Source organism: Cibotium barometz, chromosome 44 (genome assembly GCF_041138505.1).
Source record: "Cibotium barometz isolate CiBa-2024 chromosome 44, ASM4113850v1, whole genome shotgun sequence".
Classification (NCBI taxonomy): domain Eukaryota; kingdom Viridiplantae; phylum Streptophyta; class Polypodiopsida; order Cyatheales; family Cibotiaceae; genus Cibotium; species Cibotium barometz.
This window is the reverse complement of record NC_141089.1, coordinates 17792809-17816296: the sequence shown is the minus strand read 5'-3', so window position 1 is coordinate 17816296 and position 23488 is coordinate 17792809. Positions and strand designations below refer to the sequence as shown.

The window sequence follows — 23488 nt, the reverse complement described above, 5'->3', positions numbered from 1 at the left end:
CCTCGAGATTGCAACCGGCCTCGGCTGCACAAAGCAGGTGCACGTCTGTACTAGATCCAGGCTCCAAGACCATAGAGCGCTCTCAAACTCGCGAGACTCTCTATGACACAATAACTAACCTTGGCCACCCTTTTATAGGCTCTTGGCCGGTCATCGGGCGTCCACACTTGGCCGCCCGCCCGTCCATACTTGGGTGCCCGCCCGTTAGTATATCCCTAACTCAGCTCGTCAATCAGCCTGCCTAGTTCCAAGCTTCCCCAAGCCTCGAAACTAGTCTTGCATGCATATAGCACACGGTAGATACCCACTGTGCACATGACAAGTTACTTGATGGTCCGGATGAGTTCCATTAACCCAGTTTCCTTCATGGTTCGGATGAGTTCCAGAACTATTGGTTAGCAGAGACTATGGACAGGATGTGTTCCATGTTCATTTGTTCGAGGTTATTGGATGTGATGTGTTCACATTCTACTTTGAGTTTGGAGCCAAGCATATTTTCTTTTGCTCTTTATAGTGGCATTATGTTTTCTGAAGACAACAAGCTGACATGTGCATTTTCCGAGGTGTACTCAGTACTGGCCATGCTGAGGTGTCCATGGTCGCACCTTCGTCATCAGTTTTCTTCTGACTTTTTTGCACACTTCAAGATGTAGAGGGGGTGTTAAAATATTGCATCTTTCTCTATTTATGCTGTCATGGAGCTGTCGGCCTGTTTCCTACAAGCGACTGCTTCATGCACAAGTATATAAGAGTTGCTCCCTTTATTCATTCTATTATCTTCAATTGCCCTATTTGCTGGCTCTTGTACTCTGTAACCTCAAGCTAATAAAGCTTAGTTCTTGCTTGCAATCTTTTTCTCTCTCATGTTTATTTGCTTCCGCTTGTGCACATTCTTTCACCGCCTACAGGAAGCTCTTTACGGACTTAAGCAAGCCCCCCAAGCGTGGTATCATCGCATCAACAAATTTTTACGCAGCCAAGGTCTTCAGCCATCCCACTGTGATCCCAATATCTATATCCACCCAAATCAGGGAATGGTGTGCTACCTAGTGTTGTATGTCAATGATCTTATCATCTCTGGTTCAAATCAAGCCAAAGTGGCTGATATCATGGCACAGCGGAGACGAACGTTTGAAATGAGTGATCTCGGTCTTCTCTCATATTTCCTTGGCATTGAGGTGGTCCAACATCCTGATGGTATCTTTGTGTCACAACGAAAGTATTGTCTTCAACTTATCACTTCCTATTTTCCTGATGGTGCTATCCCTGTGGCCACCCCACTGGATCCAACCATCAAACTTACAAAGGAAGAGGACTCACCCGCCACATGAAGAGCGAGCCTATCAACAAGTGGTTGGGAAACTTATATGGCTCACTAACTCTAGACCTAGCATTTCCTATTGCACATCCATTTTAAGTCAATATTTCAATGCTCCGAAGGAGCCACATTGGAGTTGAGTAATGGGGGTTGTTCGCTATCTAACGGATACCGATATATTTGGACTTCACTACAGTTATGGGATCACCCTACGTGGTTACACGGACTCCGACTAGGCCGGTGATATCGATTCCCGATGTTCTCACGATGGTTATTTGTACTCACTTGGATCTAGCCCTTTCTCTTGGTCTAGCAAGAAGCAAGATACCGTTGTAGGTTCTTCAGCTGAGGCCGAATACCGGGCCCTTTATGACGCCACCACTGAGGCTATGTATCTCCGTCAGCTACTTGAAGAGATGCACATTCCCATGGGCACCGCTTCTACCATCTTCGTCGACAATCAGAGTGTGATTGCCCTCGCCAACAATCCTATTTTTTCTAACCGTACCAAGCATGTTGGTGTTCATTTTCATTTTACCAGGGAACAGGTTGAGCTTGGTACCATCAGGCTCCAATACATTCCTACGGCAAACAACCATGCCGATATTCTTACAAAATCCGTCAATTCGCCTATCCTCCAGCGTCTTTGCGAGCAGATCGGCATCGGTCCTCCACCTTCACCCTCAGCATCTTGAGAGGGGGACCATCCTCACCATTTGGATTATTTATCATTGTTGTAAAGGGTGCATGAGTAAGTGTAAACCCCTTCAGGACAATGCTCATGTGAAAACCCACTGCATTGCATTTACCATCTTGCATTCCCTTTGCATCGCATTCTGTTTTTTGTGTTTGGGGCACATGCATGAATGAAAACCCAAAAGGGCATTCATGCATGTGAAAACCTCTTGCATTGTGGCGTTGATCCAGTACAGCCCAAACTCAAAAGACTCTACAAAAGACGAAGAGCACATGATCTACACCCGCAACAACCAAACCCCACATACTTCTTCATGTTCCTCTTCACTCACTTACAATCTTCCTTATCTTCTTTCATGGTCCCCTTTTGGCTTGAGAGGGGGTGTGAAAACCAGCCCAAAAAGGAATTTAACCAGCCCCAAAAGGCACATTATTTGACATTTATTGTCTAGTGCTGCTGGCCAACAGCCCTTCTCTGGGCTGACCAGAAGCCCAACCACATTTATAAACAACGCTTCATAATTCAGCAAAGACGCAACAAATAATCAACAAAAACCAACTTCAGCAGCCGGCGCTACCTCTGCAGAGCAGCCGCCTGAATCATCAACACATTGATCACCATCGTTTATCATCTGCAAGCAGCCGTCGGCTCCACCCCGCACACAGCAGCAGCCCGGCCACATACAGCTACTTCGTCGACACTCCTGCAACAGCGTTTCCGTTGCTACAGCCTCATCATCAGCTTCTGTGTTTTGCTCCTGTGCAGCCACAGCAGTCCTCTGGCAGCCGCCCAGCCCTACTCCTGCAGATCCAGCAGCCACCTGTATCTCCTTCGATCTCTACATCTTCACGAAGTGCCACCGTTGTCCCCGACACGAGCCTTCGTCACCGACCGACCTCTTGCTTCGACTTCGTCCTTTTCTTCCTCGTCTGTCTACTACTTAGAGTCACCTCACATCAGAGGGCCTCTTGTACTATTATACATACACTCATTCATCCATTTCATGCTGTGTTGATTTGCTCGGGCCCATTCAGCATCATGCAGCATGGTGCAGAATGTGAGGGCAAAAGGACGAAAGGACCAGATGTGCGAGAGATTAAGTGTCCAAATTTCATCTTCAGTTGCTCTTTTGTTCCCTTTCTGCTCATCTCATAGGCCAATGCCTCCAGGCACTAATTATCTTATCACAAGCATGCATCCTACTCTACTTGTGTGCAAACCCTAACCTCACCATCACTCAGTAACCTTGTCCCTTTATCAATTAGGGTTCAAATGATCTCACACTTAAACTACCCAGCACAAGGCCTCAATAATCATTGCAGCACATGCATCTCAAGCCTTAACCATGTTCTTCTTGTTGTTAGCAACAATCTATTTTTGCTTCGCTGACAAAAGCCATATGCTGAGCCTTCTTTACTGGATTGTTCTTGCTGCACCTAGATCAGCCCGAGCTTACTTCCTGCTCTGCCCAAAGTTTCTATTCTACTTCCAAACATTTGACCATCAATTGTATGTTGCTGCTTTGCACCATAACTTGAAACTTTGAAGACACTACAGGTCTTTGGTGTTGAAGATAGTGCTGTTGTTGAAAGGACTTCAAACAATCTCTCCAATGAGAAGTCAGGGTGCCTTTGCCTCCCAATACTGGTTGCCATGTTCCCAAATTGACCATTGCTTTGGTTGCCATGTTCATTGACCATGGCTTTGATTGCCATGTTCCCAGCAGCTGCGTTGTTCAGATTAGCTCTCTTGCTGCCATTGTGACATGATGGGCGCATCCGGATTCTGGAAACCATAACCTCACTAACACTCAAAGCCTTTGTATTCTTTTGCTGAACCCTAACCCTTGTGTTGCCCAATGGTCTAGGGATTGCAAACCTTACTCCCATACTTTCCTTGCTTCCGTATCTCGAAGCATTTAACCTAAGCTTCCCAATGTCTAGGGATTGCAAAATGCTTTCCTTACTTCTGTATGTATCTCAAAGCATTTAACCTAAGCTTTCCCACCATAAGGAATTATGAAATTCCGTTTTAATATTTCTTCCACATATGGATCTCAAAATGCACACACACCCAAAATCTCTCTCTCACACACACACACACACACACACACACATATATATATATATATAAGATTTTCTTACCATGTTTCAGAAGCGAGAACCTCCAACCACTAAAGCCAAATCCAGATCCTGAGCCCAAAACAATTTTATTTTAGGAAATATCATTTAAGGCAATCTCCAGCAATTCGATTTCAACCTAGCGCGTACCTCCTCCTCCTTGAAAAAATCGCTATCGCACAAGCTCGGCTTGAAAGGGTCTCGACAGCCTTGGTGAAGAAATTATGAAGGTGATTTATTTTTAAAATGAAGATTGTTTTTCCTCCTCGCCCAAAAAAAAAAAAAATTGTTCTAACTCGTTGTCTTATTTTTTATATAAATAAAACTTATAAACTTTGAGAGCATATAAACACAGTACTTTCACATTCGAATGGTTAGAAATAGAATTGAAGCTAAGTTATTCTAATCTATCCACTTTTTAAAAAAAAAGAATTGAAGCTAAGTTAACCAAGAATAAAAATAAATCGTGCGAAAGACCACACCACTAGCACAGTAAATGTCATGTAACAATAGCAAGAAAGGAATAGAGGTAGTCTTGTGTTTGACAGAAATTGCCAAATAACCACTATGCATTCTATTTTTAGTGATTCAGTCATGCCAACTCTCAAAAGTTAAAAACCCAAGAGACATTATCACAAAGATAGAAGAGGGAGAGAGACAGAGAAAAAGAGAGAGAAGGAGGGGAAAGTGAGATTCAACACATCGTAGGAAGAGGTAAAGTCACTCTTGTACAAGAGAAAATGTTTCTTACTTTGCATAGCTAGATCGCCACCCATAGGAGAAGGAAAAAAATCCATACACAATGTATGGCAAGGAGATGGCCCTTAAAATTATAATCATAGAGGAGTATGTCATTCCCCTATTTAGATAATCACTAATTTCAATATTGAAAGTGGAGAATGAGCACCTTCAATGTTGTAAGTGGAGGATATTGTGGTGTTACAGAGCTATATAGCATGTGACAATATGCCTACACTAATGAGCACTCACTTCTCAAGCAATCCCATTGGCAATTCTCGTTTTCTCATTATACATGTGAGAAGATTCTAAGTGTTCAAGTAAATTGGAATTTGGATCGCACAACAATGACTGCAAAATACACCTAGAGCATGTGAGCAAATGGCCTTCAATTATGTGGCTAGTCCTCATCGCATCATGTTGTATCACCATACAAGATTTGAATGACAGATAGCAAAGAGCCCTAGTAGGCAGTGTGGTAAAATTATACTTAATTATGGTAATTTGTTATTGACTATGAGATAGTTGAATTAGTATTTTAGGTTGTGAACCTATGCATGGATGCCACAATTAAGGATGAGCAGTGTTTTTAAAAAAAACATTACACCTTTGCATGACTCGTGGGGTAATCACTATACCCCTTAGCCAACCCATGCAACAATTTGCACATGGGTGTAGCATTTACAGTGGGTTGTATCATGCTATATTCACATAATTAAAAACTACTTTTTGATGCTTGAAGACCAACTCTACACATTCACACAAGTGCAAGCCATGGATGCAATTGTCTTCAAATCCTTAAAGCAATTTTTCAAGATGGGGGTATGGGAGAAAACCAAATTGATGGATATGGCTCCAACATTGTAGTGTTCAAATCCTTTATGGAGATTTTCAGAGACGGGGGCTCGGGGACAGCTAACTTGATGGGATATGGCCCATCAACCTTAACTCCTAATAGAACATGATCATATATACCAAGAGGGAGGGCTATCGAGCCAAATCACAAATGAATACGATGTTAGAGATCCCAAATGAATATGATGCCGATGTGACTTGAGAGCAATGAGAATTATGTGTATTGCAAAATCATAATCACCTTGTGCTAGAAATAACTGGCTCTATGGCATTGCTTTTTATAGAAACTATGCTTTTAAGGTTGAGCCAATAGATACTAGCCACCTAGTCGCATAGGCTTGGGGGAGACATGCACTAACATGTGGTTGCTAGCAACTTATCTTCTATATCAATAGGCATGTCAATCCAAAGCACCATCCAGGCCCACTGCATAACTCCAAAAGATGTTGACGGTAACCCCATCTATGGACCTAAGCTGAATGGAAAGTTCCATGCCTAAGCAGTTGTCTCACATGAAGGCAAACTAAAGATTAAAATTAAGAAAGGAGAGGAGGCATACTAGTACGATGTCTCTCCAAGCATCTAAAGAAATCAAGTCTCCATCCACTTTGACTTATGTGGCCTTAAATATCCATATTTGATGGAGTAACTTTGTAAGCCCTTGTTTTTGTGCCGAAAGGTCATTTGCTTCATGTACTCTTTTATATATATATATATATATATATATCCCAAAAAAAGGAGATGAAAAGAGATTGAAGTGGAGAGAATGGGTTTTGTGATAGGTGGAAGGGCATGATTGGAATGTAGGTAGTGGAAATTGGCATGCAAAGAGAATCTTGAACTTTAGGTATTTTTTGTTCCTTGGTCTAAAGTCTCCTTTTGTTACTTTTATCCTCCATGTCTTCTCCTCCCATGTAATAAAATTAATATTGAGCTAATTTAAGCTTATAGATGTGTACTTTTGACAACACGGAATCATCAAGGTATATTGAGATGCAAGAGCTAGTGTATATATTATTTGGTATCACATTGTACAATAGAGGAAGTGGATGCCTTTAAGAGGGTAGTTGCCATTAATGTGGGCATCTAGGTGGCTATGAGTGTTATTAACCAACTTGTAGCCATTTATGGCAACAAGCTAATCAAGTGTTGTGTAAAGGAAACTAAAGTAATCTAGATGATTTTAGTAGGCTTCTTGAGTACCAAGAGTTCATCTTTGGAGAACCTTATGAGCAACCTGCAACACAACTCTAAGTTGAAGATGATGGGATGGGAGAGGAGGTGGTAGATGAGATGTAAGTGGCCACAATTGGTGGGATAGATAAGATAGATGTTGAATTGAAGGTTATTGTGAGTGAAATGGTGGAGGTAAAGAAGGGTTAGGGGAGGACCATGCATGAGGGTGAAGAGCTAGCTATGTATTAAAGCTTGAGGAGACCTATGAATGCTAGGCTAAATGTTAAGCTTCGGTATTTCTTGATTCCTTCTCCTATGTAACTAACACCATGAACACCTTGCTTTGTAGGTGACTAATGCCATGGACTCCTTGCTTTGTAGGTGACTATCACCATGAAATCCTTGTCTAACTTGTCTAGGTCTTGCAGTATGAGTGGTTGGCTTTCTTGGTTCTTAATCTTAAGGGCCATAGCTTGTGTGGATGCCAAATTCCTCCAAGAGTTTCTTTACTATAAGCTGTTATACGTCCTCCAAGAGTTGCTTTATTGCTGTAAGTTGTTATAAGCTCCACCTTATAGAGCTCTCTATTTACACATCATTGGGCTTGGAGGCTTGTTATAAGCAGTATGAGGGTTTCCTTATGGGTGGTTTGCATGGCAAAAAAATTCCTTTGAGTGGTAAAAAGATCTTGTTGGGCTTCCACAAGCTTCTTGGTGTTGCTAGGATTCCATAAGCTTCTTTATCTTGCATTGCGTCATATCATGGCATAGTGACCCCTTGTATTTGAATCTGGCACTCTGCATCACCATCATCTCTCTCTTAAAGTTCTCGTTACATTCCACCCTACATGTTTGCAACCACTACATGGTTTTGGAGTAGTTTTTGGCATTGAGGTCTATGGCTATGGCCCGGCTATGGATCCTCTTCCATTTGCCTCATTTTTGTTAGGTATAGGGCACTTGTGTTTAAAAAGAATACATGGGAAGTTGGGCATCTTTGCACCTACATTGTTTGAAGTAGTTTTTGTCATTGAGAGGAATATGACCATGGCCTCAAGATCCTCTTCCATGAGTCCTTTGCCTCTCTTTTTTTGTGTAGCTCCTATAGTGGGTAAATGGGTAGTTGGAGGAGTAAAAGTTATTGGGTGTTTGCACTTGTGAGTTGGTGATCTCATATATAGAATTTAGAGAGTGTGAAAAATATTTTAATGAAAGTCATGTTATCATTTCCACCTAAGCTTGTATCCAAAATATTTCCACCTAAGTCATGGCATCATCTCTCCCCCTATTTACTTGTGGACCTATTTGTGATCTCTTTGACCAACTCCTCTTTTTTTATTCTATTTAGTGGGTCATCCATGGTAAAGGTGTAATGAGGCACTCCCCCAAGTCCTTGATTCTTTGAGGGAATTGGGTGTGGTGGTAGCTTTACCCAGCCTTTAGTACCTTTATGAATACCTTTATCTCAGGAGGTGGTGGGCTATGGGTTATTGCAGTGAGCTACCAATTCCTTATATTACGCCTGGTTGTAGGCCTTTGGGTTGTTAAGGCAGGTAAGTGTGCTAAGGTTGCACCTATTATTTACGTGTGTCAAAAGAGTTATGAATTGTGCAAGGAGGAGAAGGATGAGCTTAGGCTTGAGGATAATCCCCTCTCACTCCACTATGTTCCCTATCTTTGAGCTATTAATAAGACCCTACACATATGGCTTGGTAGTCCTAAAGTCTCACTAATCTATAGGAAACCTTGATTTTGAATTAGGTAGTGAACAAACTCATAGCCATTTGAGAGTCCTAACATTAGGAATTTATGAAGGGATACTTTGGATGGATTGGTTAGTCACAAAAAATGCTAGTATTAACTATAACTAGGGGAGTATCACTTTTAAAAATGAGCACGGCCAAGTAGTACTAGTTCAGGGGAAGACAAGTAAACCCAACTCTAGGGTAGTCAAAGAAAAACATCTTCTCAAGGGAGCACATAAGGGATAACAAGTAGTACTAGTTCAGGGGAAGACAAGTAAACCCAACTCTAGGGTAGTCAAAGAAAAACATCTTCTCAAGGGAGCACATAAGGGATAACAAGTTTTCCTTGTCAAGCTCAACAAAGCTACTGAACCCAATAAAGAATCAGAACCCTCTTGGCTCCAAGAATTCTTTGACATCTTTCTTGATGAGCTTACAGGACTACCACCCCCTTGCAAAGTTGACCATGAGATCGAGCTAGTTCTTGGTGCTCAACCTGTCTCTAAAAGACCATATAATATTTCTCTCCTCTAAGGGATAACAAGTTTTCCTTGTCAAGCTCAACAAAGCTGCTGAACCCAATAAAGAATCAGAACCCTCTTGGCTCCAAGAATTCTTTGACATCTTTCTTGATGAGCTTACATGACTACCACCCCCTCGTGAAGTTGACCATGAGATCGAGCTAGTTCTTGGTGCTCAACCTGTCTCTAAAAGACCATATAATATTTCTCTCCTCCTTGAAGCCATTGAGCTCAAGGAGCAACTTTTCCAACTCATTGAGCAAGGATTTATATGCCCCATCAGCTCTCCTTGGGGAGAACCTATTCTTTTCCAAAAGAAGAAGGACGGCACTCTTTGTCTCTCTGCATAGATTATCGAGGGCTAAATCAAGTCACTATCAAGAACAAGAACCCTATCCCTCGCTAAATCCAGTCACTATCAAAAGAAGAAGGACAGCACTCTTTGTCTCTCTACATAGATTATCGAGGGCTAAATCAAGTCACCATCAAGAACAAGAACCCTATCCCTCGCTTCATGGGGCCAAGGTTTTCTCTAAGATAGATTAAAGGTCTGGCTACTACTAGATAAGAGTCAAGGAAGCAGATATACCCTAGATAGCTTTCAACACCCGTTATGGCCACTATGAGTTTACTACTATGATGTCATTCTTACAACTTTCACCCACCTAATGCAAGATATATTCCGTCCCTACTTGGATGAATTTATTCTTTTCTTTTTTGGACGACATTTTAGTCTACTCCAAGTCGGTGGAAAAACATGAGGAGCATGTGCGTAGAGCGTTGTAATTGTTGCGTAGACATAAACTCTATGATGCTAAGAAAAGTAAATGTACCTTCTTTACTCACTAGATTGAGTATCTTGGATTCATTGTCTCCCAAGATGGCATCTCAATAGATTCCACCAAGGTCAAAAATATATTGGAATGGCCACCCCCTAATTTAGTCCACAGTTTGTAGATTTTTGGGATTCACATGATGGTAGAGGATTTTCATCCAAGATTACTCCCTCTAGTAGCTACACCCTTGACCGTTTCTCTTAAGAAGGATTACAAAATAGTGTGGTTACCAATCCATCAAGTCAGCTTTGACCAGCTCAAGGCCATCCTTACCTTAGCACCAGTCTTGAAACTTCTTGATTTCATCAGGAAATTTGAGGTGGTTACTCATGTTAGTATTTTATCACTTGGTGGTGTTTTAGCCCAAGAAGGAAGATCAATGGCTTATACTTCTCACAAGCTGAAGCAATATGAGTCCAACTATGCCACCCATGATTTGGAACTCTTATCAATTATTCTTTGCCTCAAGGTATGAAGACATTACCTCTTGGGGCTCAGGTTCTAGAGTGTAACGACCACAAGAGTCTAAAGTGGATCTTCACCCAGCCTAACCTCAATCTGAGGCAGAGAAGATGGGTTGAAATCCTACAAGAATATGAATTCAACATCAAATTCTTCCATGGGAAGGATAATGTGGTATCACACGCAGTTAGGTGCAAATCTTTCTTGAGTGCAATTTCTATGCCAAATGACCCCATACTGGTCAAGGTGACAGAAGTCTCATTTCATGATCCTAACTACCAAAGGATGGTGAACCTAGTCGAAGAAGGGGGAAACTCAGAGAAGGAGAAAAATCTAATCAAGGGTTACTTCACTCATGATGGGTGCCTCTACTTCAATCACAGGCTATGTATTCATAAGGCCCCTTCCCTAAAGAAGCTAATCCTCCATGAAGCTCATGCGCAAGGCACCTAGGCTATGCAAAGACCTTGAATGCTCTAAGGAGGAGTTGTCATTGGGTAGGCTTGAAAAATGATGTCCTTTGGTACTTGAAGCAATGTCTCTCATGTCAAAGGATCAAAGGTGAAAGAGTCAAGATGCCTAAAAAGTTTCAACCATTGAATATTCCTCAAATGAAGTGGGAATGCATTAGTATGGATTTTGTCACAAGTCTCCCCACTGTACAAGGAGGATATGATTCCATTTTTGTAGTAGTGGACTTGCTCACCAAAGTAGCTCATCTTATACCAGCAAAGAAAACCTTCAAAGCTTCTAATGTTGCTCGATTACTCATCAAGGAGGTCTTCAGGCTTCATGGTTTACCAAAAAGGATAGCTAGCGTGATTGGGACTCTGACTTCACTCCAAAGTTCTGGAAGTCCTTATTTCAAGCCTTGGTGTGGGTACTCAACTTTGCTTCAGTACAGCTTACCATCTAGAGACTGATGGCCATACTTAGAGAGTCAAAACCAAGTAATTGAGGACATTGTCAGAGCATATTGTGGGCAGGAGAGCCAAGAAGATGGATTCAATACCTTTCTTTGGTAGTAGTTAATACATCTTATCACCAGAGCGTAGGGATGCCACCATTTAAGGCACTCTATGGGCAAGAATGCTTATCTCGTCTGAATTTCTTTTATCCAACCTTAAGATTCGAAGTCAGAAAAATGCTCGAGGAGACGGAAGAGCAGACCAAGGCTATCCAGAAAGATATTAAAGCTGCTCAAGATTGGCAGAAACATTACATCGACACAAGGAGGTCTGAAAGGATCTTCAAGGAAGGATACAAAGTTCTTCTACAGGTATGACCAAAGCATAGCTCTCTATCACTTGGGAAATATAAGAAACTTAGCCCAAGATATTATGGACCCTATATAGTCATTAAGTGCTTGGGCATAAGTGCCTATAAGCTACAACTTCCAGCCCATGTTAAGGTCCACAATGTATTTCAAGTAGGCTTGTTAAAGCCTTATGTACCCACTTTTGATCATATTCTTGATGTGATGAGCAAGTTGTAATCCCAACTCACGGAGACCTTGAGTTGCAACCTAGTAGAATCATAGATTCTAGAGAAAGGCAGCTACGTAATAGATCGAACCCTTATTACATAACATCTAGTGCAATGGAAAGACTACCCTGAAGAGGATGCAACTTGGGAAGATGAAGCTACACTCTTAAGATATTACCCCAAGTTCATGATGATGAGATGAGGACATCTCAATTTCTTTAAGGGGGGAAGGATGTAACGTGACCATCTTCAATAATAATATATGTCCATTTAATAGATGTAATTATGGTCCTTTTTATAGGGTAAAAATCAACATTTTAATAATTGAGTTATTTCTACTTGGAATCTTAAAATTTTGAGTCCAAATTTGAAATCTAAGCTCGATTTTACTCTAGTATAGGATTTTACAACACTCAAAATGGACATTGGAATAAGCCTCTACATAAATTTTTAGTTAAATTACAGTAAACTTCCGACCTTAATAAATGCCTGTTTGGGTGTTCGATTGACAAATAGACTGTACCCTTGCAACCAGGAAAACACCCTGAACAATTTCACTAAAAAGATTTTTGGCAGCCCCTTGGCACACATATAGAGGCCGATGTCCCAAAAAAGGGATCCTTGTCCCAAAAGATGGATCCTTGGGAAATGTGCATCAAAGGACCTTACCCTAGACCGTACACATACCAAGGTGCCCACACACGGACCAAAAACCGGCTGCCCTAGTGTATGGTCTCTAATTGGACGCTGCCACATGGACACCCATGTCACCATTGCCTTGAAAGGTACATGCGTACCCCACCTTTGGCCTGCTTCTAGGCTCCACCGGTTCTACAAGCCCATGCAACCACAAGTCGGTGTACTTTCATGTACACTGTCCTTTCCACCCCTGTTTGCTCTCTCCTTACCCGTACCCGCCAGACCCTATATAAACCCACCAGCCCCAGCACCCCCCTCTATGCCCAACAGCCAACCCTCTTAGTGCTGTGACAGTCTTGTGTAGCCAACCTCCCAGCAAACCCTTTTTCAGCCAAGCTCCTAGCAATCTTCCACCCCTTGTGTTGTGGAGGGGGTGTCCTCCACCTTTCCCCCGTGTGAATAGACTTAAGAGGAGAACCCTTCTCCTCCCCCTAGCCCTCTAGTTCTGTTTCCAGCCAGTCTTGCTCTTAGCATAAGGACACTCTACTTTTTGCCCCCCCCCCATATAAAGAGACTTAAGCAAGCACACTCTAGCTCTAAGAGGTGGTTCCCATGGGTGAGCCTTTTTCTCATAAAAAGAGCAAGTGAACTCCAAATTGTGATCCATCTCGATCATTGAGTTCATGATTGTGCGAGCTACAAGAGAGTGGACAATATGGCTTCACCTTGAGGATGCTAAGAGGTGGTTCCCATGGGTGAGCCTTTTTCTCATAAAAAACGTGCAAGTGAACTCCAAATTGTGATCCATCTCGATCGTTGAGTTCATGATTGTGCAAACTACAAGAAAGTGGATATGGCTTCACCTTGAGGATGCTAAAATGTTGCCTTGGGAAGCGTACACAACAACAACACGAGGGAATGCTTCGAAGGTGGCCCTAGCTCTTCCCTTGGGAGTAACTCATGGCGGTAATGGCTAGGTTAGCTTGATAATCATCTAAAAAGATATTTTTAGATTAATCCTTAATCTTAGCATAAATTAACAAAGATAAAGGATGCTACTTTCCCTTGTTTTAAGAATATAACCTTCCATAATTATCTAAACTTAAAATTTCTTGTAGAATTATTGCTTTCTCGAAAAGATAATGTGGTTTCTCGTCGTATCTTATAAGGTTGGATTGAACTATTATGTTGCTATCTTGCTTAAATTAAAAGACAGGTACATCTTCTCTCTGCCTTCATGCTAACCCCATTCCTATGCTTGTGTAGAGCCAGGTGGCGACATTAGCGAGGCCTGCTGGAGCCAGCCAAGGTATCCCTCATACCATTGGAAAGTTGAAACTCGCTGGTTTGGCAAGAGCTATGGATGCTATCTAATTGTACAGGCCCAGGCTAGTGCGGTAAATAAGCCCACCCTAGCGCGTAGATATCCCTCTGAGGAGCGGGAGGACAAAAAGCGAACGGATCCTGAGAGGGCGATAGGCCAGCTTGAGTCCTCACCGGCTACCAACATGAGGTGTATTGTCCCATAGGGATTGCCTAGTATATAGAGACTTGAAGGCCGAATTCTAGATTATCGGCAGAATAAAACATGGAATAAGAGAGCCTGGATCTGGCTACTATAGTTGGATTTGAACCTTTGTAATTATTTTTTTATTACGTCCTTTGTTTTCTAGTATTGTTGTATCATTGTTTTAAGTTAAGTGGTTGTTTTAATGAGCACTGTGTAAGATCCCTAATTAATGAACTTGTCCACAAATGTCACACAGTGTGGTACGATTAATTAGAAAACAAAAATGATGGGTGAGTTGGGTGGAAAGTAGAAGGGTGGATCGGCACCATCCTATGGACGGGTGGATCCGATTAGTCGGGTAGTTTCCAACAAATCTAATCAATCACACTACGCTAGGTAAATAAGTCCCTGGGCAATTCTATTATAGAGGACTAGGTTAGTGGCCGTGCCTCGCGCATAGATGGGGAAAAAGGCGTTGCTTCTAGGAATCAAGGATAGAGGTTTCCCAAGATAGGTCGATCACTCTATGGGTGATTCGATTTTTAGAACCATTTAGGAGACCACACTCCCCCCTGCTGCGAGATAGAGCTAGGTCTTACCTAGTAGTCTTATCCTTGTATCTCTACATGGTCGAGGTGTCAAGACGACTAGAAAATTCTTTCAAAGGCTTAGTAGACTATCTTAAGGATTCCCTTTTTAGTTTGGGGACCTTAGAGGATTGCATCATCTTGATTTTTATGTTCTTGAAGAGTCTTGTGGTCCTACTTTAGTGCATCTCTATGCACATAAGGCTAGGAGCCTTCTTTTACTTAGAATTCTCCAAAATTTCTTACCTGATTTCTATTAAGATTTTGATTTGATTTGATTAGGCTAGGAGTCTTCTTTTACTTAGAAATCTCCAAAATTTCTTACCTAATTTCTTTTTAGATTTTTGATTTGATTAGGCTAGGAGGGTTCTTTTACTTAGAAATCCTCATCTAGGTGCCTTCTTTTACCTCGAAATCTCTAAAATGCCTTACCTAATTTCTATTCAAAATTTTTATTTGATTAGGCTAGGAGTCTTCTTTTACTTAGAAATCTACAAAAAATATTACCTAATTTCTATTCATATTTTTTTTTGATTAGGGGCTTATCCTTTCTTGACTACAGCCACCTTAGGCTTTCAAAGTTAAGGATTCTCTCTCTATGTTTTGGGTCCCTCTCTCTAGATATAGTTATTTTTTGATAGTTCCTAGTTTATAAATTGTAAAAAACTTACAATTGAATTTCTAGATATAGTTATTTTTTTAATAGTTTCTAGTTTATAAATTGTAAAAAAATTACTTTGAATTTCTAACTTAACTATGCACAACTAGCGTCTCTCTCTCTCTCTCTCTCTCTCTCTCTCTCTCTCTCTCTCTCTCTCTCTCTCTCCACTATCCAAATATCTCTAATCCTTATTTATTCTCTAAATTTGGATTGAATATTCCAATTGCTGTTCTATGACCTTGAGTCTTATTTATGTCATTTCTATTCTAAATTCTAGGGGGTGGATTGTAGGTGAAGAGTGAGTACATGCAAGACCAAGACTTTTTGAACCACCGACGATGATTTATGTAAGATTCCTCCCCAGCCTCTCAAGATATCCAGCATCTTCCCCTGTAATCAAATCCCTCTTCAGAAATATAAAAGATCATGTTTCTACCAGTTTTGGCCTAGAGAGAGAAAATCTTTTAGAGATAGGTAAGTCAGTTTTTAAATATTTTTGGATAGAAAAATATCTCATCTTATTAAAATAAGTTTTCCTGAAATAGAAGTTCAAAAAGATTTTTAGAAGGTGCATTAGAAATTAAGTATAATCTGTTCAAGAGGCATTATCCTAGGGGTCTAGATTTTTGAAAATTTTTAAATTAAGGTTCCTATGGACCAATAAGATTCATCCAAATGTAGGAAGGAGATAAATAGAAGAATAAAAGGAAAATCTCCCAAAAATGAGTAAATACTCACATAAGATGAGTTGACTAAGGACAAAGTTAATAGTTAAAAAAGAGAGATATTTAGATGAAATGATGCATTTTGACACCTTAGTATGGGGGAATTCCCCTCATGAAGGAGACACCCATTTCACATGCTTGAATGAGTTTTAAACTCCCAAATAATGAGATATTTTTATCTCTCCTCTCTCATGTTTCAACTAGATCCAAAAAGTGAGCAAAACTGACCCAAAAATGGTTAAAAATTGACCAAACTGATTTGGAAAATTCTAGAATCAGTTGGCTTGGTTAGAAGCTCAAATTTTCCTATAAATAAAAGCCTTTCCCTTTGTTGAAGCTTAATAGTGTTTTATGCACTGTTACCCTACTTCTCCCAAGTGCAAAAAACTGTGAATTTTACTCATAATTCATTAGTTTTTGACCTTCCCTCTTCTAGAAGATTGGTGGCCACTCTTATTTCAAACAAGAGTAGAACCCTCAAACCATCAAGCCAAAGGAAAGCTCTCAAATCATCCATGTAAGTTGGAGATTCTTCCTTTTTCTATTCTTTTTATGGTTTTTTTAATGATATTTGTCTTCTCTATAATGAAAATGATGTTATGCCGCATTAAAAAAAGGCATTCCCCTCTCTTCTTTAGTAAATCCAACCATTCTTTATCCTAGATGAATGATTAATGGATAAAATCAAGTTTTTCATAATGTTTCTCTTAAATAAGTAGAAAATGTTTACTTTAGAATGATTAAAATACTCTTCGTGTACTTCTAATTAATTTTAGAGAGTTGAAAATTAAAAAATGGTCAGCCCTACAAAGGAGGTTATGGCAAAATTTTTCAAAAATTTGGAAATAAGTATTATCTTTTATTATTCTAAAAGAGTAATCCTTATGGTTTCTATATTCTAAAAGTGTCATTTTCATGCATAGAAGATGCATTTTGATTATTTGCATAAAAGAAATTTATTTTTATTTTAAAAGTGTTACTTTTATTATTATTGATTTTATGCATAAAAGGATGCATAAAAGAAATTTATTTTTATTATAAAAGTATTATTTTTTTATCATTATTGATTTTTATGCATAAAAGAATATTTTTTTATAAAAGTGTTACTTTTATCATTATTGATTTTTATGCATAAAAGTATGCATAAAAGATTAATTTTTTAATTATAAAAGTGTTACTGATTTTTATGCATAAAATGATGTATAAAAGAATTTTTTTAAAATTAAAAGTGTGTTTTTTATCATAAATGATTTTTATGTATAAATGGATGCATAAAAGAACTTCTTTTATATTAAAAGAGTGATTTTCATCACAAATGGTTTGTATGCATAAATATATGCATAAAAGATAATTTTTATATATTAAAAGTGTGATTTTTATCATAAATGATTTTTATGCATAAACATATGCATAAAAGATATTTTTTTATATTAAAAGTGTTATTTTCATCATAAATGATTTTTATGCATAAACATATGCATAAAAGATATTTTTTTATATTAAAAGTGTTATTTTCATCATGAATGATTTGTATGCATAAACGTATGCATAAAATATATTTTTTTATATTAAAAGTATGATTTTCATCATGAATGATTTTTATGCATAAACATATGCATAAAAGATATTTCTTTATATTAAAAGTGTGATTTTCAATAAATGATTTTTATGCGTAAACATATGCATAAAAGATATTTTTTTATATTAAAAGTGTTATTTTCATCATAAATGATTTTTATGCATAAACATATGCATAAAAGATATTTTTTAATATTAAAAGTGTGATTTTCATCAAAAATGATTTTTATGCATAAACATATGCATAAAAGATAAATTTTTATATTAAAAGTGTGATTTTCATCATAAATGATTTTTTGGTGCATAAAAGATATTTTTTTATTAAAAGAGTGATTTTCATCATAAATGATTTGTATGCATAAACATATGCATAAAAGAAATTCTTTCATGTTAAAAGAGTGATTTTCATTATAAATGATTTTTATGATGATAAAAGTGCTACTTTCATGAGAATTGGATTTTATGCATAATTAGATGCATACAGAATCTTTATAATTAAACAAGGGCTCTCTTTAATCCTCTGTTAATTTTCGTAAAAATTAGAAAAATGAATAAGTAGATAATATATGTGAGGAAATTCTACCGTTTCATATTCACTAAGATGAGAATGAGAAAATTCAAATAAACTATCGAAGTCGAAGATCGAGATAAATGATTATTTTATTCATCCTAGGAATTCATGTTTAGTTTAGAAATCTGTAAGCAAATATTCAATGAACAAATTTAGAAAATCCGAAATTGAAATATTACCTTTCAAGAAAGATAGTTTAGGAAGAACCTTTCCAGACCCAAAACTCTGATTCAAACTATTGACCAAGACCTGATTCCTTCGTCAGTTTCAATCAATGACGATGTGCCCACTCAAAACACCCACCGAATTTGAAACGAAGTTAAGACTTTTGATTTTGATCTGAGGATCAAGTTAACAGAATTTGAGGAATTCTGTTTGGAATTTAGACTTGGATCTAGAAGTATTGAGATACGGATTTAAGATTTATTCATGGCAGATTTATTCATGGCATTCAAACAAAAATCAAAACTGAAAACTTACATAGAAACCCTGTTTTCTTATAGGACTGTCTTACGCCAGAATGCTGGAGGGAGCATTTGGCATATATGTTTATCTAAGGGAAGTTCGGTTGCAACAGAGCTGGTGGGGAGTGTTCAAAGGGGACAGCTCACGCGGTAAAAACCTGCCCAGGACTTGACCAGCCTGGGTATGGTGAAAAATGGTGTGCTTCCGGTACGATTGGGCGAGGGCCGACGAAGCAGTCCCTGAGTGAAGTACCAGGACACCTAGGGAGGATCCTGGAGGGTTCTGACCAAGCGATGCACGGGCTCGCGGTGCTTAGGACGCCCATACATATGTCGAGGAAGATATATATATATATGTTGACGAAATGATTATTATAATCTGTTACGGGATCTCGTTGTTGCTGACCAGCTGGTCCCAAAACGGAGAGTCCAGATTGGTACTATTTTTGTGAAACAAGGGATTGAATGGAAATTTTGAATTATGAAAAATGTGATCATATCTATTTTGTTAATGGATTATTTTTATATTAAAGTTTTAAAGAGGAGTGTGTGCGTATCTGTTTTCTAAAGCTAAAGTTAAGAAAGGCATTTCAATTATGGGTGGGTGAGTACTTGTTTGGATCTACCGATTCCAGTGGTGACACGGTGGTGGCTAACCCATGGGCCGGATGGGGTTAGGCTGGAATCAGTGGAGTTTTAATAATCAAACTGAAAAATCTTAGGATTACGCTAGGAATCAAGTAGCTAGTTAATTCCTTGATAAATTTCTCAATTGAGTGGATCAACGGCTGTGCCTGATCTTGATTAGGAAAAAAGCGTTGAAACTACTCAGATGATCAAATTATATTAGTGATAGTTTCCTTCTATCTAGTTTATTCAGGTGAAGGATAGTTTAGAATTGATCTCGTTAGAAAAATTCGTTAAGAAAATTCAAAAAGGTGGAATCGTCCCCGCTTTTCGGACATGGAAAATTTTCCCGGTTTCAGTTTTCGGAGTGACCACCAGCCTAGTCTCGTGCCCGAACATTCGTGGGCGAGGCCCCGAGTGAGGAACCTTGCCGTGCGCATGAGGAGACTGCTTCCGGTGTCAGCTCTACCGGGAGTCCGGTGCACGGAGGGGGCAGAGGGATCTCACAATTTAGAATTTGGTCTTCTAACCTTAACCAGCTGGGCAAACTCCACAGACCATACTCCCTTGTGGGGTCAATCAATCAACGACGAGGGCCAACAAGCCATCCTGTCACACCCCCTTAAGCACTATTGCTTGTACCAAACCCTCCCCCTCCTCAGAGAGGTGATGGCTACTCTCATGAGGTGGGCTAATTCATTGCATTGGCCTGGACTTGCAGAACTAGGCAGCATCCATAATCACGTGTCCACCCCTGTGGGGTGGAAATCCAATTCCCAGTGGCATAGGAGAGGATTACCCTAGGCCAACTCCCGGGCTTGTTACTGCCTCCACCCGCCACATCGACTATGCAAGAAAGAGAAGAGTTAGCTGAGTCTAGTACTTATGTATAGAGTCGGTTTTTCTAAGAGGAAAAAGCCAAAGTATTGAGGGTTAGGGCCATTTAGAGTTGCAAAAATCACCTCCCAAGGAGCAGCTTACATCGAGACCATTGATAGAGGTGAGATGCATGGCCACATAAATGGTAGCAAACTTATAAAACACTATGGACCCTTAACCTAAGACGTTGGAACAGTTATGCAAAAAGAAACAAAAAAAACTAAAACAAGATAAGCTCAAGAAGGAAGCATAAGAGGAGGCTAAGGCAAGGGCAGCCAAAGCTGAAACAAAACAAAATGGGCTCACACTCCAAATAACATGGCTACTCTAACCTTAATTGAAGAAGAGGACCTACAGATAGAGCCTGATCGACTTAATGTTGGACTCTTTGTGGAAGGGAAAACAACTAATCTCCTTGTAGTGATTGATTCAGAAGAAAGTCATAACTTACTCTCGTATGAGACATGGGTAAAACTAAAGGAGCCGGAGTTGGAGCCAAAGTAGCCAAAGTTAAAATGTGTATGCACGAACAATAGGAGCTTTGGGAAGGTTAAAGATTAATGTTTCCACCAAAAATAACCCTCGATGGTTGTGTAAGGTTTTTGTCATGCTTGTAGCTACTTAGAAGAGGAAATATTGCTCAGATGAAGTTGGATCTTAGCTATAAGTTACGAAGGAAATTGAGAGAAAAGGATTACACACTTGTCATCCAAGGGATGCATAGTAGATATACATTGCCACTACGGAACACCATAGACTATTGCAATAATCTCAAATTTGAGCAACTGTAACCACCTGGAATGTTAGTATGTCTTCCTACAACCAAAGAGCCATGAGTACCCATGGGCAAAGGAGCCAATGAGTACCCATGGGCAAAGGAGCCAATGTGATAGGTAGGGGCCAAAATCCCACCTCACAGCTCAACTCTAAGAACCACTAGCGCTACGTTCATCAATATTAGGCTCCCAAACTAGTGTTAAAGGCAGAGGGATACTATAAAGGGAATATAAAGGTATGGGTACCCAAATAACGCAACCCTGCAGTACACCCATCATGCAAAAACCTCGTCGACCAACTACCACATCCAAACCAGCTAGGAAGGATTAGAAAATTAATAGAAGGTAGAAATGGATCCCAATCATGAACACCACCCTTCCTAGTCAAGTAACAAAGTAGGTATAGGTGCCCAAAAAGAAATCAAGTTGAAAACCTAATCTCACTAAGTCCACAACCCGTCGAAAGGTCAAACCTAGATGGGAATGGCAATGGAAATTAGTGCCCACTACAAGTGTGACTGGGAAGCCACAAGAACCTTAAAAAAATCCACAAGAACCTTCCTAATTCAATGTCACAAAAGATGCTAAGCAAACTGGTGAGTTACCCAATTCAATAACACAAAAGATGCCAAGGAAATTGGGGTAAAACAGGTGAGTTACCCAATTCCATGCCTCAAGGGCAAAGCCATCATAGCAGGCACACAAGACCACATGTCTAAACAGGACATGTTCACACAACCTAGTTGATTCAATGGATGGAGCAAGAGTTGTTTTTTTCCATGAAAGAACTATAAAATGCTACACCAACATACCCCTTCTACATTAAGAGCTTCATCTAGATATGCTTGGGCATATACCATGGAGCATCAAGCCAGTAAATCAAAACAGTCCTACCAAAAAGGCCATAGAGGACTAATGTGATAACAATCTAACAATATTAACCAAATTCTAATCAGCCTTAGATTCTCCACCGTGGTTCTACAGAATCACGTCACATAACATTTTCTCAAAGTCATCTTGGTAGTTTAACATCACTTTTGTATTGCATCATGATCCAATCTAAACCATTCATGGCCATAATTGCACAATCTTGTCACCATGATTCTGATTGAATTATGGCTGTGATTCCTTGATCTGTAGAATCATGCCACAAAGAATGGGCTCAAACTAATATTTTTTGAGCCCTAGGAATGTCATGTGATTGGCAAGGATGGAATCACATGATTTTTAGTATTTTCATGTGATGTGATTGCATAGTAATCTTGATCGTTATTGACATGAGCATGCCAACCATTGTTGTGATTGCATAGTAATCTTGATCGTTATTGACATGAGCATGCCAACCATTGTTGTGATCACGACACGCATTCTAAGGCCACTAATATGGTACCACATGTTACATGCATTTAACCTCTAGCCACCAATGATCTCCCCTTGCTAGATGCCCGCTTTTCTCTTAATTGCAACGTTTTCTATATTTTTTGGTGTTTCATATTCTGTGACTATGTTTGCACCAGTGCCTGCATCTAATGTTGACTACACATCATTTGAAGTACATCGACCACCATAGTTCTCACCAGGTAGGAAGTCATGTACCCAACCTTGAATGTTTCGTTCCTCTTTAAAACGTTTCCCTTATTTGGGAGCACCCCACCCATTGACACCTCTCTTAAAGCTCTTCACTTCCCTTAAAACCTCATTAAACATAGGCTCACCCAATCGTGATTGAGCAAACTTCATAATCATGGCCCCAACTGCATACCACATAAAACATCACAAAATCAATAATTAACCCCTCAGCCACAACAATGACATTTGAGTTGCCAATGATAGTTTTTGCCATCGCTAATCATGCCATTCACTCATGGTGCCACATCACCACCAATCACACGACACCCAATCATGATCGTGATTTGAAAAATCATGCCTGTGATTATCATGTCAGCAAATCATGTCTCTTATGCCATGTCACCAATCACGATTATTGAATCATGTGAGTGATTGCCACATCATCTCTGCACAATCACGTCACCATACCTAATCGTCGCATTTTATTCTTCATACACATACCTAATCCCTCATCGTTGACCCTTCTCCAGTGTTCTGGTCCCTGCTAAAATAATGTGAAATCATGCAAGTTATTACATCATGATTCTATAGTCTACTGAATCATGGCCATGTCTGTGAAGATAGAGCTACAATTCATTTCTTCCTCTTACGCTAACACATAATTCTAACATTTAAGGGGCCATGATACTCTTACTAGTCAATGGACTGATAAATATTCTATGTTTCATCATCATGGTAGAAAAATATACCAACCCAAATCCACTGTACGAGGACCTAGGGTCACCCATTTCGTGTGGGAAGAGATAATAGAACCCCCAAGAAGTGGCCCAAGGGAAAGGCCAAACAGGTCCACCAAAAGCAAGCTATCTTGGGCCACTCATGGACCACTACCAATGCACAATCCTCAACCACACTGAGATAGTGGATATTTTTTTTAAAATTTTTTAGTA

At 39.6% G+C, this 23488-nt stretch overlaps 1 protein-coding gene across 1 annotated transcript in view; it reads right to left on the bottom strand.

Annotated features, from left to right (window-relative positions):
- Positions 1 to 6190, bottom strand: part of LOC147613020 (ubiquitin-conjugating enzyme E2 PEX4-like) — a 41344-nt gene extending 35154 nt beyond the window's left edge. The window contains exons 1-2 of the mRNA XM_086782739.1: positions 6088 to 6190; positions 4286 to 4344 (exon numbers count right to left, since the gene is read on the bottom strand). Of these exons, the coding sequence (XP_086638865.1) occupies positions 4286 to 4344; positions 6088 to 6190 (162 nt within the window). The remainder of the gene's footprint in view (positions 1 to 4285; positions 4345 to 6087) is intronic.
- Between the last annotated feature and the right edge of the window lie 17298 nt (positions 6191 to 23488).